Source organism: Myxocyprinus asiaticus, chromosome 5 (assembly GCF_019703515.2).
Source record: "Myxocyprinus asiaticus isolate MX2 ecotype Aquarium Trade chromosome 5, UBuf_Myxa_2, whole genome shotgun sequence".
Lineage (NCBI taxonomy): Eukaryota > Metazoa > Chordata > Actinopteri > Cypriniformes > Catostomidae > Myxocyprinus > Myxocyprinus asiaticus.
In genome coordinates this window covers 9367833-9390612 of record NC_059348.1, presented here as the reverse complement: position 1 = coordinate 9390612, position 22780 = coordinate 9367833, and the positions used below count along the sequence as shown (strand labels likewise).

Here is a 22780-nt window from a genome sequence, read left to right as displayed (position 1 = left end):
AGGAATTTCACCATATCTCGATATTCATATACAATTCAGAAGTTGTTTCTCCGGCTACGATTCTTCAAATCCTCCAGTTTTTCCAAAATGCGTTGCACATTTATCTTGGTCGCTAGCGGATTAGCAGCTAATTCCCTCTCCGATGACTCCAGATAATCGATCTGTCTCTCGACGTCCCCAATTCTTGTAACCAACTCAGAGAATTTTGTTTCCATCGCCGTAATCGATCGACGTATTACAGCAAGATCCGCTGTAAGTCGGCAACAACCTTCGTCAGCATCACAGACATTCTTGCCAGTTGCTGCTGGATTTCACCCGCCGCACCAGCCAAACCGAGTCCCTGGTCTGCGGGCCTGTCTGAGGTTTCAGCTTGAGCACGTAAGTGTCTTTTAATATCTCCAGAGCCCAAGGATTTTGAATTCTTTGCCATGTTAACTTCAAAGAACAAATTTTTAGCAGGGTGTATCAAATCTCACCGGTTTATGACACAAAAATAACCAAAAATCAGCAAAGTGCGTAGAGCTCGCCGTTTACACGTCTGCTCCTCACATGCCGTCACTTGGAACTGCGAGTTTGATTGATACATTGAAAGATCATTCATCGTGTTGATATGATGCGTTGAGTATTGCTGCAATTTAGAACACTTTTCCATCCAAAATGCTGGATTATAGATGAGGATTGAAGTTGTGCTGTGGTATCTCGCAACCGGTACTGACTTCAAAACTTTAGCCTAGTTTTTTGGCCTTGGCAAAGCAACTGTGCACCACTGTATGTGTATTTGTGGGAGTTGTGTTTGTCAGACGCACGATACAAATGAATTTTATCAGTTTGCCTATGGGAGAAAAACTACAGGCAATTGTTGATGGCCTTGAGGAGAGAGAGGGGCTCCCTAAATGTGTGATAATTCAAAGGATTATTTTAATCATAAAGGAAGTTACTCCATCATATTACAAGTGGTTGTAGATCATCACTACCGGTGAGTAAAGTTACAACGTAACACACATTAGTGGTTAAACAATATGGTTTTTTTAGTGGGCGATGCCAATATCCAGAGAGCAGGGTGGCCAATAGGCCGATCAAATGCTGATATAGGATCAGACCTAGAGGGTTCAGGCAGGGCAACCCAGGGAGGTGTCGATGGGACAGGTTGAGGGAGGAAGGGTGGGTGGGGAAAAAAGGGGTTGGCTTGGAATAAAGGACGAGGCCTTAGAATGAAGTCCAGGGAGGTGCTGGCGGATCAGAGCAGGGGGAATTAGGCAGGACAATCCAGGGGGAGCAGGAGGAGTTGGAAGGCAAAGAGAAGACCAGCAGGAAGACCGAGGGAGGGTGGGGGGGGAAACCATGGGGACGGCTCCGAGGCAGGAGTGTGATTTGGAAGCTCCAGTTCCACAGTGGGGTAGGGCAGCTCCAGAGCAGGGATGAGGTCTTGAGGCTCTAAATCAGGGGCAGACTCTGGTGGTGCTGGCCAAGGGGAACCAGGCAGGGCAGACAGAGGAGCGAGGCCTGGAGGGGCCTCCTGAAGTGCAGGATCTGGTGAGGCAGACAGGGAGATGGAACCAAATGTGGGAGGGCGAAACAGTCAGCACGGGGGTGGGGCTCCCCTTGGAATGGGGGTTTAGGCTCCCCATGGTGGAAAACATAGCCCATGAATATCCAGAAAGAGAGAATCCCCAGCCCTCTTATCTCCCAAGGGTTAAGGGGCTCATTGAGACAGATGTTGAAGATGTCTTTAAGCGCTCTATCGATGAAGTCCCGCCCGTCTGCCGTGATGAGGAAGTTGCATCAAAGTAAACCAAAAAGGCTTTATTGTTGAGGCAAAACAAACTTAAAGATCCCCAAAGGGCAAAAACACAGTCGCAGGGTGGGTGGAGAACTGACTGGCTAGAAACAAGGGAAGGGAAGGAGGAGGGCTATGCTGGGTGGCTGAACCTAGGAACAATGATGTTTTGCAGGTGGGCCAGCAGCAAAGGAGAGTCCAATGGCAGTGGGGCAGCCAGCAACCAACAGCCAGTGTCCAACAGGAACATGACAAACAAAATCAAACAAGTGGTTCGAGGCTACTGATTTTCACCCATCAGGACTTCATTCAAGTAAGACAGGTTTATTTTAATCAGTCAAGAGAAATATAATGGTTGGAAAATAAATGGGTTTGAAACATTGCCACAGTGGCTGACAGGTTAAAATTTGCCATTGTTAGGGGCAATTGCGGCTTTACCGACGTGGTATTTGCAGTGAAAATGTGAAATTTAACTTTACATGTACAGTAATCATTAGGAGTGTAACGGTTCTCAGTTAAAAAATTAACCATACAGTTTGCCAACCACGGTTCGGTAAGCATTTGCGCCGCGGTTCATCTCTAGTTTAATATCGCATCTGGATCATACAGTCTGGCAAAGAAAATAAAGTGGCAAATAGACATGTGCATTTGTAACCTCTGCTAATGCATCTGTATGGCTCTGTAGATGGACACACTTCACCTGTGTTTCACGTGGGTCAACATACAGAGAGAAACTGTCCTATTAATTATTAGTATGTTAAATCAGTTGATGACATCACAGTTCTGCATGCATTATTTGGCAAAATGGCAAGCGGAGAAAACAAGCCGCAAGGGAAAAGCCCCTGCGTCATTTAAGTCTCCTGTCTGGGAATTTTTTCTTTATGCAGTCAATTACAACAGCGATGGTCAAAAAAACGTATTCAAAACAGGCACTGTTTGATGACGTTGATCGACGCGAGTACCGTATATTGGTAATACATCGATATTTGATTAGCTATTTACACCGACATCACCTGAGGATAAACAGTATAGTGCACGGTGTGCACAGAGCCATAGGTGAGCCCGAAACTGCACACAGACACACTCCCTTCCGTCTTTAATCAGGCACTTGGTGCTAGTTTGGACAGACATGAAACAAGAACTAAAGCACTTGGGGTGTTCATAGCCAAACTAAGTTATGTTGCCCTTACTCCATTGATGATGTGGGATTTCCACGTATGATTAAAATACTCAAGTCGCGTTACGACATCCATTCTCGTATTCATTTTAATAGCAAGTTTATTTATTTTATAGTTAACTGAATGTTGAATATATGTTGAGTTGAGTTTGAAATGCACTTTATGTTGATGCATGTAGTGAAATAATGCAGGTATTAAGTTAAAATGTTGAGTTAGTAATTAGAGAATTATTATTATTATTATGTTTTAGTTAATTAATTAAAAAATATATATATTGATCACACATATACAGTGAAATTCTTTTTTTTCACATATCCCAGCTAAGCTGGGGTCAGAGCGCAGGGTCAGCCATGATACGGTACCCTTGGAGGAGATAGGGTCAAGGGCCTTGCTCAAGGACAGTGGCATCTTGGCAGTGCTGGGGCTTGAACCCCCAACCTTCTCATCAGTAACCCAGAGCCTTAACTGCTGAGCCAGCATTTCTGTTAAGTTAAGAATCCAAATGAAAATGAACCATGGTTTTTCTATGGTAATATTGTAGTTACCATGACTGTAATAACAAGGACTGGTGTCACCATGGTTTTCTTGGCAGAAATCGTTATTTTGATACAATTAACCATTGTTTTACAACAGTAATACTGTAGTTTCCATATAGTAACCTTGATTTTACTATAGTATAGTAACCATGTTCATTTTGTGGTTACTATGATTTGACTACAAATACAATGTTTAAACTATGGTTACTGTAGTAAAACCATGGTGATTTGTAGTGAGGGGAAATCTCTTGAAGTGTCTGTTACCAAATAGAATATTTTTACATTAACATTATTGCAGTAATGTTTTTTTCCCCCTGAATATAACAAATACTGAAACCGTGACCCTAAAACCGTAATACAAACTGAACCATGAGAAATTTGAACCATTACACACTTAGTACTCATTGCCAGCATATCAAACCATTTGTATGTATGATCATAAACCCCTGCAGATACAGAGCAGACATTAGAAAATGTTCAGGCTAAAGTTGTTGTTGTTGTTTTTTTTCCAGTTTTGATTGGGAAATTAACTTGAGTTACGGACATGATAAAAAAGGACATTTTTTGGAGACCACTCTCTGTAAAAACTAAAAAACTGATTTGAAATGCATAGTCCAGAATTAAAACTAGCCACACAATGAAGAGAGCTTGGCACTCATATGAACATGTAATATTACATTTTTATACATTGTCATTTTCACATTAAAGTGGAAAACCATCCAAAGCCTTTAAAACCTGCAGATTTTGACCTCTGAGACATTGGTATGATATCCATCAAAGCATTATGGATTGAATTAAAATTGAAATCGCGATGTGGCCTTGTACATTTAATAAACCAAATGCTGCGTTTTAAAACAGTCTGCATTGAGCGTTCAGTAAGTACTGCACAAGCTAGTGGCGCGTGTTTGGGACACACTCAGCCATGCATCAATATGAGATGATCCAATGGATCATATTACAATTTAAATCGCGAAGCTTGTCTAAATGATCCCTTCCCAAATGTAGGCATATGACGGTATCAAATTTTCACGGTATACGGTATCATCACAGTATTGAATTACATTACAAAAACGGGTTGAACGATAAACAAACTTTATTGTTGTTTTCTTAAATATACATTCCTTTAAATATACATATAACAAAGAACTTTGAAAAGAACCCTGAACGTTTAAAAAACTACCATCAACACCATAGATACGTAGCCAAATATAACATTTAGTTGATGTCTTAATATTTAAATGGTCATTATACCACAGGGCCACTGATCATTACAGATCAGTACAGACCTGGTCTTGTTGAGGTTAATGTTAAGGTAAGGCTAGACTAATTTTATCAAGCCAGTTACTAGGCTACAACAATAGTACACTTTTTTTTCTGGAAAGCAAGCCAGTTGCTAATATATAGCTAGGCACTTGCAACAAATGTAATATCTGCAAGTTCACTCACACTGTAAGGCAACGTACGATTGCATGGCATTCCAAAATATTCGTCATACTAAAGAACTGCAAAATGGTCTTTAATGTTAAGAAGTACATCAAACAGTGCTTGTTTTCTTTTACATCAATTTCTTATGCCATGGGCAGTGCTAAGGGGGAGCTTGCAGGTCCTTCAGCCACCCCAAGGAAGTTCATAGCACCACCGTAACACCCCCAACAAATTTGTGTAGCAGCGCCCGGCAGATTAGCCTTTTCATAAAGATGAGAAACATTTTCCCTGACAGCTATTATGTCCTGTGTAGGCTACCGTATTTCTGTTGGCTGAATTAGAACTAGCAATGCCCCATTCACGAATGAGCTGGTTCTTTTCAAACAATAGGTCAAACGGGATAGCAAAATGATCTGAATTGGTTTGCGATTCAGTCCGTGAATCACTTGGACATCTCAGGCACTGAATCCTTTAGAGCGGTTTCTCATACTCCCCAACAATGAAAATAACAGCAATGAAGAGGGTATTTATTGCGTTAAATATCTACTTGTGCAGCATTTGTATGACACAAGGTAAACATTTTCCAATCTAAAAAATATCAAAACATTAACAGTGCATGAACCCAGATACTGTAGTACAGGTGCATCTCAATAAATTAGAATGTCATGGAAAAGTTCATTTATTTCAGTAATTCAACTCAAATTGTGAAACTCGTGTATTAAATAAATTCAATGCACACAGACTGAAGTAGTTTAAGTCTTTGGTTCTTTTAATTGTGATGATTTTGGCTCACATTTAACAAAAACCCACCAATTCACTATCTCAAAAAATTAGAATACATCATAAGACCAATAAAAAAAACATTTTTAGTGAATTGTTGGCCTTCTGGAAAGTATGTTCATTTACTGTATATGTACTCAATACTTGGTAGGGGCTCCTTTTGCTTTAATTACTGCCTCAATTCGGCGTGGCATGGAGGTGATCAGTTTGTGGCACTGCTGAGGTGGTATGGAAGCCCAGGTTTCTTTGACAGTGGCCTTCAGCTCATCTGCATTTTTTGGTCTCTTGTTTCTCATTTTCCTCTTGACAATACCCCATAGATTCTCTATGGGGTTCAGGTCTGGTGAGTTTGCTGGTCAGTCAAGCACACCAACACCATGGTCATTTAACCAACTTTTGGTGCTTTTGGCAGTGTGGGCAGGTGCCAAATCCTGCTGGAAAATGAAATCAGCATCTTTAAAAAGCTGGGCAGCAGAAGGAAGCATGAAGTGCTCCAAAATTTCTTGGTAAACGGGTGCAGTGACTTTGGTTTTCAAAAAACACAATGGACCAACACCAGCAGATGACATTGCACCTCAAATCATCACAGACTGTGGAAACTTAACACTGGACTTCAAGCAACTTGGGCTATGAGCTTCTCCACCCTTCCTCCAGACTCTAGGACCTTGGTTTCCAAATGAAATACAAAACTTGCTCTCATCTGAAAAGAGGACTTTGGACCACTGGGCAACAGTCCAGTTCTTCTTCTCCTTAGCCCAGGTAAGACGCCTCTGACATTGTCTGTGGTTCAGGAGTGGCTTAACAAGAGGAATACGACAACTGTAGCCAAATTCCTTGACATGTCTGTGTGTGGTGGCTCTTGATGCCTTGACCCCAGCCTCAGTCCATTCCTTGTGAAGTTCACCCAAATTCTTGAATCGATTTTGCTTGACAATCATAAGGCTGTGGTTCTCTCGGTTGGTTGTGCATCTTTTTCTTCCACACTTTTTCCTTCCACTCAACTTTCTGTTAACATGCTTGGATACAGCACTCTGTGAACAGCCAGCTTCTTTGGCAATGAATGTTTGTGGCTTACCCTCGTTGTGAAGGGTGTCAATGATTGTCTTCTGGACAACTGTCAGATCAGCAGTCTTCCCTTTAGATTGTGTAGCCTAGTGAACCTAACTGAGAGACCATTTTGAAGGCTCAGGAAACCTTTGCAGGTGTTTTGAGTTGATTAGCTGATTGGCATGTCACCATATTCTAATTTTTTGAGATAGTGAATTGGTGGGTTTTTGTTAAATGTGAGCCAAAATCATCACAATTAAAAGAACCAAAGACTTAAACTACTTCAGTCTGTGTGCATTGAATTTATTTAATACACGAGTTTCACAATTTGAGTTGAATTACTGAAATAAATGAACTTTTCCATGACATTCTAATTTATTGAGATGCACCTGTACATGTGCATCTCCAAGATGTCTAATTTAAGATGTCTTTTTCATCTGAAAACTTTGCATTCTAATAAACATCTGATAAACATCTTAAAAAAACAGATTTATATACATTTTAAATCATATATGTCTCAAAGACATCTGCTGAATATCCTTATGACATCCGAGAGGAAACTTCTTAGACATATTGCAGATGAGCAAACAACATAAAAATACCTGCCCTTCAAGTAGAGATGAATGGAAAGCCTTTAAAAGAGAGGCACAAACAACTGGCAATGTTATAGTGCTTCTCTAAAAGGGCAAAATGACATACACCCAACTAAGAATTTGCAGAATGTTCAGAGCATGCACGAGGTAACAGCAGTAGCATAGGATGGACAGCCAACAGCTTAGTGAACAGGTGTCAAGGTCTGCGGGCCGAATCTGGCCTGCCACCTCATTTTATGTGACCTGCGAGTACATTTTTGAAACATTGGATTGCAGGTGAGCAGAACATCTCACTGTCCAATCAGTTAGTGCTTTCTGCGTGAATAATGACCGATTATCAGCACAGCTCAATGGATGGAGCCGGTGAGTTTACTCATGCACCAGTCTTAACCTTGCAGCACAGATCATTATCAACACTAGCCGTTACCCGGATCAATTATGAGAACAGCAGAATGGAAGGAGGTGTGCAAGTGCCTGTGACGGTGCCACATTTTCAACCGGCCCTTTGAGGACACATTTTACGCTGAATAACACTTGAAATTGAGTTTGACACCCCTGGCTTGGCGTATTAAATGAGTCTAGATAATAGGGATTAAAGTCATACCATTGAGTACCATTGCCCGCTGTTCCACCATGGATGTTTTTAATGCCTATAATTGACCTTCAGCTACTAGATGAAGTAAAGAAACAGAACTGTATCAGTTGATGTACTTGTTAGCCATTTCATTAATCAGAAATATAGTAATATGACACTTTTGTACAGATGAATCAAACGATCCAGTGACTGAGAAAACAGGGTCAGCAGTATTTCTACCACAATATCAGGTAATCATTAGGAAAAGAGCCCCAGATATTTTATAGTATGCCCCAGATATTTTATTAGAATTTAGTCTAGTTGGTAGCTATTTTATTGACTCTCCAGTGGGTGGAGGAAGTATAACTAAAGAGGGGAGTGATTTGTTCAGACTCCCTGGCAGCCTTGAATGCTGTCTGGCCAATCTGACTGCAGGCCAAGACGTAATTCTTTTTTTTTTTTCTCCCCTTTTCTCCCCAATTTGGAATGCCCAATACCCAGTGCGCTCTAAGTCCTCGTGATGGAATAGTGACTCACCTTAGTCCGGGTGGCGGAGGATGGCTCTCAGTTGCCTCCGCATCTGAGACTGTCAATCCACGCATCTTATCACGTGGCTTGTTGAGTGTGTTACCACAGAGACATAGCCCGTGTAGAGGCCCACGCTATTCTCCGTGGCATCCACGCACAACTCACCACGTGCCCCACCGAGAGCGAGAACCACATTATAGTGACCACGAGGAGGTTACTCCATGTGACTCTACACTCCCTAGCAATCGGGCCGATTTGGTTGCTTAGGAGACCTGGCTGGAGTCACTCAGCACCAGTGGCGAATTCTCAGGGCCAGCAAAGCCTTCTCTGATGGCCTAACATGCCAAATAAATAAATATTTTTCATCCTTTCATTCTCATTGACCTTTTTGCCTGTGTATTTTAAATCGCTTTCCACTCTTAATTAATCTACAAACAAATAGAGAAAAATGAAAAGTTTATCCAGTCAGAATTTATTCCTTGATGATTACAAGCGAAGCCTGACAACTTTTTCACAAATCACATGCCCGAAGCTGAAGCAGCGCATGAGTTTGTGCTCCACCCCCTCAGGCCTTCAGAATTTCCACAGAATCCCTCAACAGTGCAAATGAATGGGCATCTAATGTCAGATTTTCACATTCATCAGCCAATCAGATTGATTTATTTATTCTTGGTGGGTGTGATCTTTAGGATATGTCCCGGTCGAGGCCTTCTAGCTGGCCTTGAGTGACACAATCACGCTTTAAGTGACGTAATTTGAAAGCGAAGAGCGCGAGATCTTACTGACGAGTCGACTGATTCGTCGACTTGCTGACGAGTCGACTGATGGCAGTGACTGATTTTCACTTCAAGCAAATTGGTAAGTGCTTTTTGCATTGTTATAGCAACATCAGGAGTTTTCTAAGTGTAAATTAGGCTACTTGAGCATTCAGTGTCGGATCAAGTTTTGAAAAGTAGTGCTGCATTCCATTCAACTTGGAAAGTCGGATTTTACAACTTCCTACTAGGAAAAGTCCAATGGAATGCATCTTGAAGTCAGAATTACAACTTGTAGGCTCGTGCAGAAATTCTCAACTCCTATTTCGCCGAGATGCAGGGCCATGATGTCACACAAACATGTCAACACTCAGGGAGATATACAAAGTAAGTGATAAACATTCACTTTATAAAGTAAGATCAATAAATGTGTTCGTTTCCACATTACATGATATTAAAGTTTGTTTAACAAATGCCTGCAGAAACAGGTGTATAAAACATTATAATCTCTTTTGATAATCGTACACCTGAAGCACAAATGCTAGCGCTGCAGCATTGTTTATCAATTGGGTTGCTAGGAGACATCTCTAATGAGAGTCAAACCCCTGCTAAGCTAACGGGAGTGTTGCAGTTCCGAGTATCGGGGAATGGAAAGCATTTATGATCTGAGATATCAAGTAGGAATATCCCACATCCAACTTGAATGGAACGCAGCATAAGCGTGTACCCTGACGAAATGAAATTTATTGCAAGCAACATTTAAATCACAAATATTATTAGATAGATTTTTCCAGGTATTATAGACTTCCTTGGTAGATTCATATGAATAATTATGATTTTTGAATGTCTGTTTGGGAGAAGTTCATTTCACAAACAGTCATGCTGCAGTTAAAATTAGGCTTGCTTGAGCCTTAAGTGTCATTTCAAGTTCTGGCTTTCGTGCGTGGACGTGTTTTTAAAATGTCAGTTAGTATTACTAGTTAGCTGCGACATAATGTATGATGCCCAAAGGAATGGGGTGTCTTATTCATTGTGAAACTGTGTTTTCTTAATGGCATGAATCACACTGAAGGCCTAGACTTTAAATGCATGGCCCACCACTGCTCAGCATGTCCTGGATTTGAACTTGGGACTCCAGGGGTGGTAGTCAGTGTCTTTACTCACTGAGCTACCCAGGCCCTGGTAAGACATAATTCTTGAAATTTTTCTATACTAGTGCTGTCAGTAGATTAAAAATTTTGATTGCGATTAATCTCTTGATTTTTCATAGTTAATCGTGATTAATCTCAGATTTTAAAAGTGATCAATTTTGACTCTTTATATACTTATTTCCTGTCAAAATGCATTTATTTTCTTTCTTTGGAAAGAACAACACAATAGAACAAAACAACATGTAACAATAATGCTTTATTAACATTTTCCAAACTCCACAGTACAAAGACAGACATTCACTAAAATAGCACCAATTATAGTAACATTAAACATTTACCAAAGTGGGATGTTGACTGATTGATAGAACTACTATTAATTGCAATGTGCATAAAATCTCTTAAACCCTCATCCTACACAATATTTATCGTCATCAGGCTGTCTTTTCATTTTGAATATGGAATGAACCTGATTTGTTTCAGGGCAGCAAGTGCAGCATTGAACTCCATATGAAAAGCACGTCTTGTTCTGTTTTAGTGCTGACACTGCCGATGGAAATATAATTAATCTGAATTATCTGGTAATCATTAGCTGACGCTTCAGAAGCTCAGCGGCAACGGGTACAAAGTTATATCAGAATTATGTTAAATTTGAGCGGAGCATCAACAGACCCTCCACAGGAGAACAAGCTGCACAGCAGCCTTGTAAGAATTTACATGCTTATGTGGTAAAATGCTGACTTTCAAAAGACGCAAAGAACTTAACTTTTGTCACAAGTCCCATTAGCGTTTGTTTTATAAGAGAAAAGTCTTTCTCCAGCATGGACTCACTGTTGTGTGTTTGTTTGTAGTGTGTTTACGAATGTAATGTTCCCGCTGGACACATCGCAAGGATTCCTCCCTCTTACCAGTGTTCAGAACTCACACGGAGCTGAATAAAATCTAGGAATCTAATGTCAAATCGGTACTTGCCTCAATCGCGATTAAGAAAACATTTACGCGTTATACATTTTAAATTAATTGCATGCATTATTGCTGACAGCACTATTTTATACCTATATAAATGACTTAAGGCATTATCATCACCTTTCTCTGGATCCCAGCACATGTTGGAGTGGAAGGAAACAAGATAGTAACAAGATAGTAAACAAACATGCAAAGAATTAACTGAAATTTAGCAATATAGAGTTCAATAAACAGTCATTAGTATCAGTAAAGCAGAAGTAAAGGTAATTATCAGAAAAACTGTAATTAAACACTGGCAGAACCTTTAGAATAAGGAGGCAAAGAGAAATGTAAGCATCAAGGGAACGAAACTATGTTTAAAATACTTGACTCCAGTGGTTAAATCCATATCTTCTGAAGCGATATGATAGGTGTGGATGAGAAACAGATCAATATTTAAGGCCCTTTTTTTTTTTTTTTACTGTAAATTCTCCACGCTGCCCAGTAGGTGGCAATATGCACAAAGAATGCCAAATACCAAAAATACAAGAAGAAGAATGTGAAAGTGGAGATTGATAGTAAAAAGGACTTAAATATTGATCTATTTCTAACACACACCTATCACATTGCTTCTGAAGATATAGATTAAACCACTGCAAATCTTATGGATTACTTTTATGCTGACTTTATGTGCTTTTGGAGCTTCAAAGTTTTGGTACCCATTTACTTGCAGAGTGCAGAGATCTACAGAGCTGAAAATTCTTCAAAAATCTTTGTGTTCAGCAGAAGAAAGAAAGTCATACACATCTGAGATGGCATGAGGGTGAGTAAATGATGAGAGAATTTTCATTTTGGGTGAACTAGCCCTTTAAGTAAAATAAATAGCATCCTACTGGATTATGCATACATTGTGGGATGATGGAAACAGTGGAACATGTCCTGTTTAATTGTAGGACTTATGACAGAGCAAGACAATTATTGCAGAAAAAACTACAAGAAAAGGGGATCCAGAATATATCTTTGGAAGTTGTTTTAGATAAGAAACAAGGGGGACAAAGTATTAGAGAACTGTATTGTGCTTTCTGAAAGAAACAAGAATACAAACGGGTTAAGTTTATGTATGTTTTAATGTTTTCTTATTTTTTAAATTAAACCGTTTTTGTTTGTCCTTTCGCATTGACGCTCCAGTCCAGTATGTGTCGGTAATGCAACATGAACTGGATTTCCGATCCGCCATTAAACATCACAAGAAGAAGAAGTTGTTGTTATTGTGACGTCATAAGGACTCTACCGTGTGTTGTGATTCAGTTGATTAAAGGTTTGTGTTTTTCAGTGCTTTAACTAAAATATATAAAGCAATACAACACTTTTACACATAAACAACATGGTAATATTACTTGAAATAATTTAGCGTTTGTGATATAAAACGAATATAATGTTGTTCAGTCTCATTGTTTAGGTGAATTAATCATTAAAACAAGCTAAACTCATCATAACATGAATATGGAGGATTAAATTAAAAACATTTAGTCATTTAGCAGAAGTTAGAAGATAAGCAGTTTTTCATCCATCAATATGCAATAAATTATCTGTAACAAGAGCTGAAGCAAAAATTAGAAAGAGACAAAGAAAAAAAATGCATTTTAGGAGTGTTTAAAGTTACTTTATAAAGTTATTTTCCTGATAATGTGTTCAAATCCCAAACATTTATCTTCATCTTTTTGTACATTTAGTTAAGTACTGTATTAATGTCATTGTTGTCTATTAATAACCTCATCATGAGAAATGTGAATACAAATCAAACCTGTGTTTATTGTGGAACATGTCATTTTTGTGTCTTTTTTGGACACAAAATCATCTCTTCATGATCAAATATTTATATAAATATCTAAATATAAATTTGCATTGCACTGACCTACAGAGCTGAAATATTCTTCTAAAAATCTTCATTTGTGTTCAGCAGAAGAAAAAAGTCATACACATCTGGGATAGCATGAAGGTGAGTAAATGATGAGAGAACTTTAGTTTTTGGGTGAACTATCCCTTTAAGCTACCAACAGACCTTATTCACAGTAGCGGCATTTTTAATGGGAATGACAACAAGGCTGTGCGGGATAGACGTACAGTCTGTTCAATGGGCTGTACTGAGTTTAAAGTGTTTTTGGATCATTCCGCGGACAAAACATTGAAAAAATATATTTTCAAGAACACTCAGTAGACAAAGAACTCCAGAAAACATGAGTTGCAAAATCAGATGTGATCTAGGAGTTTTTTACAGATTTAAACCGTTCGTGCCATTGAAGAGATGGTAAGTCTATCCCTTACAGCCTCGAAAGATGGCGCTGTTGTGATTAAGGTCTATACCTCGGATGTCCATGCTCTCTCCTCCTCAGTCAGGTTTTTGTATTTTTCCTCATGTTTTGTCTGGAAGTGGCGGTTCAAATTGAAATCCTTAAATACAGTGATTTGTTCCCTACAAACTAAACACACAGCTTTACCGTTAACCTCTGTCAAGAAATAGTTCACATTCCAGGACTTATTGAACACACTGTATTCTGCATCAACTTTTCTTTTTTCACTGATCATTTTCGTTGGCTGATGGATGTACTGCACGTTTGACACATTTCACAGTATGAAGTGTACGTACACCGATCAGCCACAACATTAAAACCACCTGCCCAATATTGTGTAGGTCCCCCTCGTGCCGCCAAAACAGCACATTACATTCAGTGGTGAGCCTATGCTCTTTATATAGGAGGCTACCTGATATACTCCAGTCAGCCACAACATTAAAGCCACCTGCCTAATATTGTGTAGGTCCCCCTCGTGCCGCCAAAACAGAGCCAACCCGCATCTCAGAATTCTGAGATGATATTCTTCTCACCACAATTGTACAGAGCGATTATCTGAGTTACTGTAGACTTTGTCAGTTCAAACCAGTCTGGCCAATTGAGAATGAAACAGGCGAGCACTTTTAACATCATGAGCTCATACGCATCTGTTGCAGGGCTGATATGCGGGACTGTTTAAATGGCACGTTGCACACCAGTCTGTTGTTGTGGTAACACGATGGCACAGAACAACAAAACTAACTATGATTGGTGGTTTACCTGTCTCAGACGGCTCCTTAGTATGCAAGCAGGAGATTCTTGGCGCCCTGTGGCTTTAGAAATGAATCGGCCAAATAGCCAACTAAAAAAGCTGATGCTTTCGATTAAAATAAATACAATGTGATATGAGGCATAGATCTTAAAATAATTTTGGAGAAAATGCAAAGTTACCTCAGATATCCTTTTTTATTATCCTGATGGACAGTCTGCTGCAGGTATGCCGCACCTATGCTGCAGGTTTGACGCAGAAGTATAAATTGGCCTTTAGTGTGTAATAATGTTGCTATTTAGGTACATGTTAAGAATTAAACATTAGAGTGGACAGTTAAATAACATATAATACCAGGCTATAATTATTATCATAATGATAATTTTGCAACATACAAATGGAGGCTAAAGAGTAGACAAGCATGGAAAAGAAACTTCTTGTTCAAGAATAATTTCTGAGGCTGTAGTGAATTATGATGACACTCAATTCACCTGTAGTCCCAATGTCATTGCATGTCATTTGCATATACATCCTAAGATGGTCTGAGATCATATGCAGCATTCTAATAGATGACACTATTCTTGCGTGAGAACCTTGAGAGCTCATCATATGCGCATGTTCCGCGAGACATGCTCGCAATGCACAAGTGAGCGCCAAAGCACCAACGAACCTCTGAACAGCGAATCAGACACACGCATTGGCGGCTTTTCTTTTGTCTGTTCTTCAAAATATAAAATGTGTTTCTTCAAGCTCGTATCTTTGTGTCTAAAGGCATTTCTTGTCTAATGTCACTCCAAGACATCTAACACCGTGTCCTAACGCAGCGGCATGTGATAAAAGGTATCTTTTCCATGATAATCAGAGTTTTGATGCCTGTGTGTGGACAGTAACTAAGCTCAAGCATTAGAGACAAGCGGGCACTCTCTCCTGTGTCCTTGCTCAAGTGTATTATCTGTGAATTGTTGTTTTATTTCTTTATTTCCACATTTGAAACATCTGGAACATTGGAAAGTGGCTGGGTACATTCATTCATCTGCATGCTCTCTCATCAACAACAACCCTGTGCAGGCATAATTATTTAGTTAATGTTGAATATTCAATTGAACATCCACTTCATTTGTCATAGATACTAATCTTGAAATGCAGTAATAATGCTTGTGCTTCACCGAACAGCTTATCCTTTTAACAATTCAGTTTTTTATATATTGCATTGTGTTGTATTGTGTGTTTCTTTTAGTGAAAATGAATGAAAAGAGCTTCTGGTTAATGACATATTTGTAAAAGTTACATTTTGTAAATGTATACACAAGCACATGAAAAAAAAGCAATATACTCGTACATGTGACTGGCACAAGTGCTGTTTTATATAAGCGGCGCTTGAGACTGAACGGGTTGTTTACTGTGAACCTTTGAAACTCAAGACGCTTTGCTCTCGACTCGCTTTTGTTCTCAAAGCCAAAGCCGGCCCCCTCTCCGGCTGCTATACTGCTTCTGTGGCTTCCAAGGAATGGCACGAGGGAGGCACGTGAGGATGGGGAATAGAGCATGGAGATTTTAGGAGGATTTGTCGGCAGCTCAGCCTTGCGTGTCTCCTCTCCTCCATATCAAGCGGTTTCACCTGTTCAGTTTAAGCTCTGTTTTTTCCAGGGCTGAGCCTATGCTGACATATCACTCCCTGAGATTGATTGTGTACATTGTGAGCACATGAAACTCAAAATGCTTTGCTCTTGGCTCGCTTTCATTCTGAAATCCGAAGCTGCTCTCCTCTTCTAACGCCATACTCTTTCTGTGGCTCTCAAGGGACTGCACGAGGGAGGTGCACGAGGTTGAGATATAGAGCAAGGAGAGTTTGAGGATGATTTGTCACCGGCTTGGGCCTTGTGTCTCTCCTCTTCTCCATCTAAAGTGGCTTCACCTGTCTAGTACAGCCGTGATGATTTGCGCGCTGGCCCACATGATACGATCACGTTTGGTGGAAATTATAATGAGGGGGTGCTATATCCCTGCTGTTTATCCCAGTTAGACACGCAGCACTCGTTGAGATTGATTGTGTTCATTGCGAGTGCATGAAACTCAAGACGCTTTGCTCATGGCTTGCTTTTGTTCTGAAAGCCAAAGCCGCCCCCTCTCCACCTGCTATACTCCTTCTGAGGCTTCCGAGGAACCGCACGCGTGTGAGGACGAATAATAGAGCATGGAGACTTGAGGAGGATTTGTCCCTGGCTCAGCCTTGCGTGCCTCCTCTCCTCCATATCAGGTGGCTTTGCCCGTTCAGTATAAGCGCTGTTTATGCTAGAGCTGAGCCCACACTGACATACATGTAGCACTCGCAGAGATAGATTGTGTTCATTGTGAGCACATGAAAGTCTTATAGCTTCGCTCTCGGCTCACTTTCGTTCTGAAAGCCGAAGCCACTCCCCTTCTCCTTCCGCCATACTCCTTCTGTGGCTCTCAAGGGACTGCATAAGGGAGGCGGGTGAGGTTAGGATATAGAGCAAGGAGAGTTTGAAATCATTTGGGAATGATTTGTTGCCAGCGCGAACCTGCGTTTCTCCTCTTCTCCAACCGGCCGTGGCAGTTTGCGGCTCACTCCCGCTATTGTCATCCATGTTCAACGATGGTGATGATGTCAGGTATATTTTGTTGCTGGGCTTGAACTTTTTGAAAGGGTGGGGGTTTTATGTATCAGACATCGTATCTCAGGGCTTTCCGGTCTCTTCTCTGCCATGCATGTCTGTTGGTCTGTAAGGTCAGATGGAACATCTGTTTTATCCATATTTACATGGACATTGTGTCTAGAGAATTGGCTTGTGGATGTGGGAAGAAGCTTGCATCATTTCTGAATTTTGCTTTTTGTTGCACAAATCTGGAGAAAAGGTAAAAAGGAGGAAATGGTACCTTGTGCTCTTCTTTGTATCTGAACACTCAGTTACCCATTTCTTCTGCTGGCTGTACAGGAGATTTTTTTCACTATAGGTTTCAGGCCATGAGTTTTCAGATCATGCATAGGGCTGTCACGATTATGATATTTGGCTGACAATTAATTGTCAAACTAATAATTGTGATTGTGACGATTAATTGTCTGTTTTAGGGCTATCACGATCAGTCGTCATAGAAATTGTCATAATTCATATTTAACTTCAAAGATATAAATCAAGTAATAAAATAGGGATATATGATTTACTTTTAAGGCTTTAAAAACGTATAAATTACATGAAAAATAATAAATACTTAAAGTCTCTCATTTTGGTCAACTTTAGTTTTGGTCAGGTTTACATTAACACTGTTGTTTTGGTATTCCCGTATTTTATAATATATATTTGTATAAAAAATATATATATATTTTTTAAATATATTAAATATTTATATTATATTATGCAATATTAAGATTTTTTGTCCTAATTTATTCACTTTCACAAGTTTTTTTTAATGTTCTTTGATTAAACCCACAGGCCCTTATTTGTCATGAAGCAAAACCTTTGAGATTTCGTTTCATAATTGTATCACTCCACAGAAATAGAGTAAGCATGCGTTTCCTTCTCTGTGTTACTGCGTGTTATTAACACGGCATATATGACCTCACCATGACCAGAAACATTTGCCATTGTTTAAAGTGAGCCGGAGTGCTTTGCGTTCACTAAAGTTTATATTTGTTCATTTATATTTTCGCGGGAGTTTGGCGCGAGTCTGCTGGCAGGAAGCGCATCAGAGCAAGAGAAGCAGTTCACGCGCTCTTCCGGACAGGAGCTGCAGGTTGACATCCATGATGCAGCTCAGTGAGGCTCGGAGATCAACTGAATGAAACACAAACGCGCTATTGACGACTTTTAGCCTATATATTTGCTTAAAATTCCCTTATTTGGTCATTAAAATGTGATTGGAATTTGAAGTGCACAATAATCAAGATCAAATAACCACGATAATACGATTATTTAATAACTGTGACAGGTCTAGTCATGCAATATGCAAGACCAGGGAGGTACCCCTCTAATTTTGTGCACTCTTATTTTTAGAAGAATATCTCCCAGCTCTATTTTTGATGTCCTTGTTACTTAGCTTTGGGTTACTATATTTTTCAGCAAAACTTGTTTAACCACATCTGGTGCCCCCATAGCTTTCTTCAAGTCTTTCCACAACACACACATTCTTGTTCTGTTGACTCTAGCCATTTTGTCATTAAATCAAGCATGTTCACAGGGGTTAACAGGATGCCGCTAACACAGTCTATGTAAACGCAAATGCCACTCTTAAATCTTAAGCAGCGGGTTTATGGTGTACATGTAAACAAGCTCAGTTTCTTGGTCAGTTCCTCTGATTTCCGCAGCTGTAGCGTTCTAAAGGCCTTACTGTTATGTCTTGTCAGCCATTTCCTGCACCTTTGCTGTTGCCATCTTCTTTGCCTTAGCAGTCATCAAGTTATTCTTAAGTCAAACATAAGCCACATGTCTGCTTTTAACCCAAACTCTGCCTTTAAGCATTTAGTCATTCTAAGCATTGCACTATATTATCCTTAAGTATATTATCGCATCCACCTTGTTACATTCTTTTGGTTGACACACAGCTAACCTTACATTGTTAAAGGAATAGTTCACCCCAAAAAATGTTCTCACCCTCAGGCCATCCAAGATGTATCTGAGTTTCTTTCTTCATCAAAACAGAATTTAAGATATTTAGGACTTCATTTCAGGCTTCCTGAAGAGAAACTTGCACAGACCACAGACCAAGCGCCATTCACAAACCAAAACAAGTCCAAAACTATTTCAAAACAATATAAAAAAATAATTTCCAAATAATAGTAATTTAAAAAAAAACATTCCTGCAGTAAATAACCATCCTTTATTTCGGAGCAATGCCGTTGCGTTATCTACCTGTCAGGAATTCAAGCCACACAAGTTGTAGTTAGTGAAACCAAGTGCGAGAGCTGAGATTCACAGGATTTACACAGTGAGATCAGTGGTATAGGTGATATCACACAGAAGAGAAACTTCACAAACTGAAGAAGAGGTAACCAGCAAAACAGCAGAGTAAGCTCTAAACAAATATCGACGAAGATCAAGAGCAAATACAGACAGGTAAATAATCACTGCGAGTCCTTTGTGTGAGACTTGACAGTGAAGTGGCGTGAAGGTGAGTTATTTATGCAGGCAGTGATGAGCGAGTGAATTGAGTGCAGGTGCGGTGAATTAGAAATCGGGTGATGAGGAGCAGAGCGCTGAGGGAGGTGTGACAGTGACAGTTTTCACACATACCTGAGTTCACTGGAAAAACAGCACGGGCACAGCAGATTAATTCAGATATCGACCCTTTGTTTCTTTTGATGGTCTGAAATCCTCAGGGGTAAAATTTTCCCTGCACACCCTCCAATATTTGAGAGAATGTAGGGGTGTACTGATATCCAGGTTCAGTGCGATAAGCCAGAGCTTTAATCACTCATGATCATGTATAGACAATCGATGAAAAGTTTATATTTTTCCCGGCGTGCATTTTCTTTGGGGTTTCTGAAGGTTGAAGCATCCAGGATACACACGCCAAAAGACCATTTTGAACAATACACTTATACAAATACAAATCTACAGCAAAGACAATTAAACTTTTGTACAGCGCTCCTTCCCTTGTAAACAATGACGCACTGAGTACATTCACTTGCATTGTTTAGAGGAGGAGGCCTGAAATGAAATCCTAAAAATCTTAAATTCTGTTTTGATGAAGAAAGAAACTCAGATACATCTTGGATGGCCTGAGGGTGAGTAAATTATCAACAAATTTTCATTTTTGGGTGAACTATTCTTTAAGGCCATAAAGTCTAGTTTCCTAGTCTAATACATACAGTATATGTTTCAAAGCCTAGCCATGATTACACATGGTAAACAGGGAAATGACATTTCATTCAACAAGCTGTTATTGTAAAGAATTTAGGAATTTGTTCCCTTTGTTGGGCAGATCCGCTCCTCATTGATTGTGATTCACCTCTGCAGTAAAGATACTCCCACAGCAATTCACCAATAAATGATGTGATTATTTCCAACATCCTACAGGTAAAGAAAGAAAAAAGGTGGTTTATAAAGAGCAGTAACGCCAAGTGTAACCACTGAAGTCTACTGGCACACTATTGCAAAAATGAAGACTTTTAAAGAGGAGTTTAAAGAGGAGCATGAAGACATCAGTATTACAGAACCATGCAGAATGAAAACTGAAGATACTGAGGAACAAAGAGGTTGGTGTCCATTCTTGATTCTTCATAATGACTGTTGAGGAACAAAGCTTCAGACAGTTCACTAGATCTGGCAGCTGAAGTTATAAAATCATAGAAGCCGTATAATTACATTTAAACAAACAGTAAATCTGCATGAGAGTACTAACCTTCAGCATAACAAAGATCACATTATGATACTTTGCCGTTGATGCTTACTGGCGTTAAATTGCTGTTAAATTGTTTTACTGTAATTGTGTACTTTTTTCAAATTTGTCTCAATTTACTATGTTCATTTCTAGACTTGATTGAAGTAAAAGAAGAAAGTCAAGAACTGAATGACATAGGGGAGAAACACCATCAATATCATCGAAGAACAAGAGGCAAAAAGTATTTTACCTGCCCTCACTGTGGAAAGAGTTTTGCACAAAAAGGAGACCTTAAGCGTCACATAAGAATTCACACTGGAGAGAAGCCTTTCACATGCTCTCAGTGCGGCAAGAGTTTCAGAGAGAGTGGAATATTTAAATGTCACATGAGAATTCACACTGGAGAGAAGCCTTACACATGCAATCAGTGTGGAAAGAGCTTTTCACAGAGAGGACAGCTTGACGGTCACATGAGAATTCACACTGGAGAAAAGCCCTTCTCCTGCCCTCAATGTGGAAAGAGTTTCAGAGAGAAAGGATATCTTAATCGTCACATGAGAATTCACACTGGAGAGAAGCCCTTCACATGCCATCAGTGTGGAAAGAGTTTCACACAAACAAGCAATCTCAAAATTCATCTGCAATATCACTCTGGATTAAAGCTGTTGAACTGTGATCAGTGTGGCAAGAAATTTATGCGGACATCAGATCTAAGGATACACCTGACATCTCATAAAAATGAGAAGCCTTACGTGTGTTCTTTTTGTGGAAAGAGTTTTTCTTACTCAGGACACCTGAAATCACATGAGAGAGTGCACACTGGAGAGAAGCCATACCAGTGTACTTCATGTGATAAGAGTTTCACCCAATCAAGTAATCTAAATACTCATTTAAAAAAGGGTTGTTCAAATTTGTCATTGTAAGCTGTGTAAATGTCAGGATCAACACTTATGAATTTATTGTATCAACTTCATTAGTCTGATTTCTCTCAAAACAAGACTTTATTTCTTATGCCATTTTGCTTGTCAAGTAAATATATCTCGTTTTATGAATGTTTAGATTTGTTTTTGGAAATCAGGATAAAATATTGAAACTGAAAATACTAAGAAAATGACAGTTTGCAGTGTATACAGTCAGAAGTTAACATACACTTAGGTTGAAATCATTAAAAAGAATTTTTTTAACTACTCCACAGATTTCATATTAGCAAACTATAGTTTTGGCAAGTCGTTTAGAACATCAACAATAGTTTACGGACAGATTGTTTCACTTTTAATTGACTATATCACAATTCCAGTGGCCCTGAAGTTTACATACACTAAGTTAACTGTGCCTTTAAGCAGCTTGGAAAATTCCAGAAAATTATGCCAAGCCTTTAGACAATTAGCCAATTAGCTTAAAATAGGAGGTGTACTGAATTAGAGGTGTACTTGTGGATGTATTTTAAGGCCTACCTTCAAACTCAGTGCCTTTTTGCTTGACATCATGGGAAAATCAAAAGAAATCAGCCAAGACCTCAGAAATTTTTTTTGGACATCCACAAGTCTGGTTCATGCTTGGGAACAATTTCCAAATGCCTGAAGGTACCACATTCATCTGTACAAACTCTCAGGAAGGAGACGCATTCTGTATCCTAGAGATGAAAATAGTTTGGTATGGAAAATGCAAATCAATTCCAGAACAACACCAAAGGACCTTGTGAAGATACTGGAGGAAACAGGTAGACAAGTATCTATATCCACAGTAAAACGAGTCCTATTTCGACAACCTGAAAGGCTGCTCAGCAAGGAGTCACTGCTCCAAAACTGCCATAAAAAAGCCAGACTACAGTTTGCAAGTGCACATGGGGAGAAAGATCTTACTTTTGGGAGAAATTTCCTCTGGTCTAATGAAACAAAAATTGAACCGATTGGCTATAATGACCATTGTTATGTTTGGAGGAAAAACGGTGAGGCTTGCAAGCCGAAGAACACCATCCCAACCGTGAAGTATGGGGGTGGCAGCATCATGTTGTGGGGATGCTTTGCTGCAGGAGGGACTGGTGCACTTCACAAAA

At 39.6% G+C, this 22780-nt stretch overlaps 1 protein-coding gene across 1 annotated transcript in view; it reads left to right on the top strand.

The window, feature by feature from the left end:
- Window positions 1-12540: 12540 nt before the first annotated feature.
- Window positions 12541-22780, top strand: part of LOC127440569 (zinc finger protein 585A-like) — a 56208-nt gene continuing 45968 nt past the window's right edge. Inside the window, exons 1-4 of the mRNA XM_051697246.1 lie at window positions 12541-12604; window positions 13250-13285; window positions 20421-20599; window positions 20878-21643. Coding sequence (XP_051553206.1) covers window positions 20503-20599; window positions 20878-21643 — 863 coding nt within the window. The 5' untranslated portion in view covers window positions 12541-12604; window positions 13250-13285; window positions 20421-20502. The remainder of the gene's footprint in view (window positions 12605-13249; window positions 13286-20420; window positions 20600-20877; window positions 21644-22780) is intronic.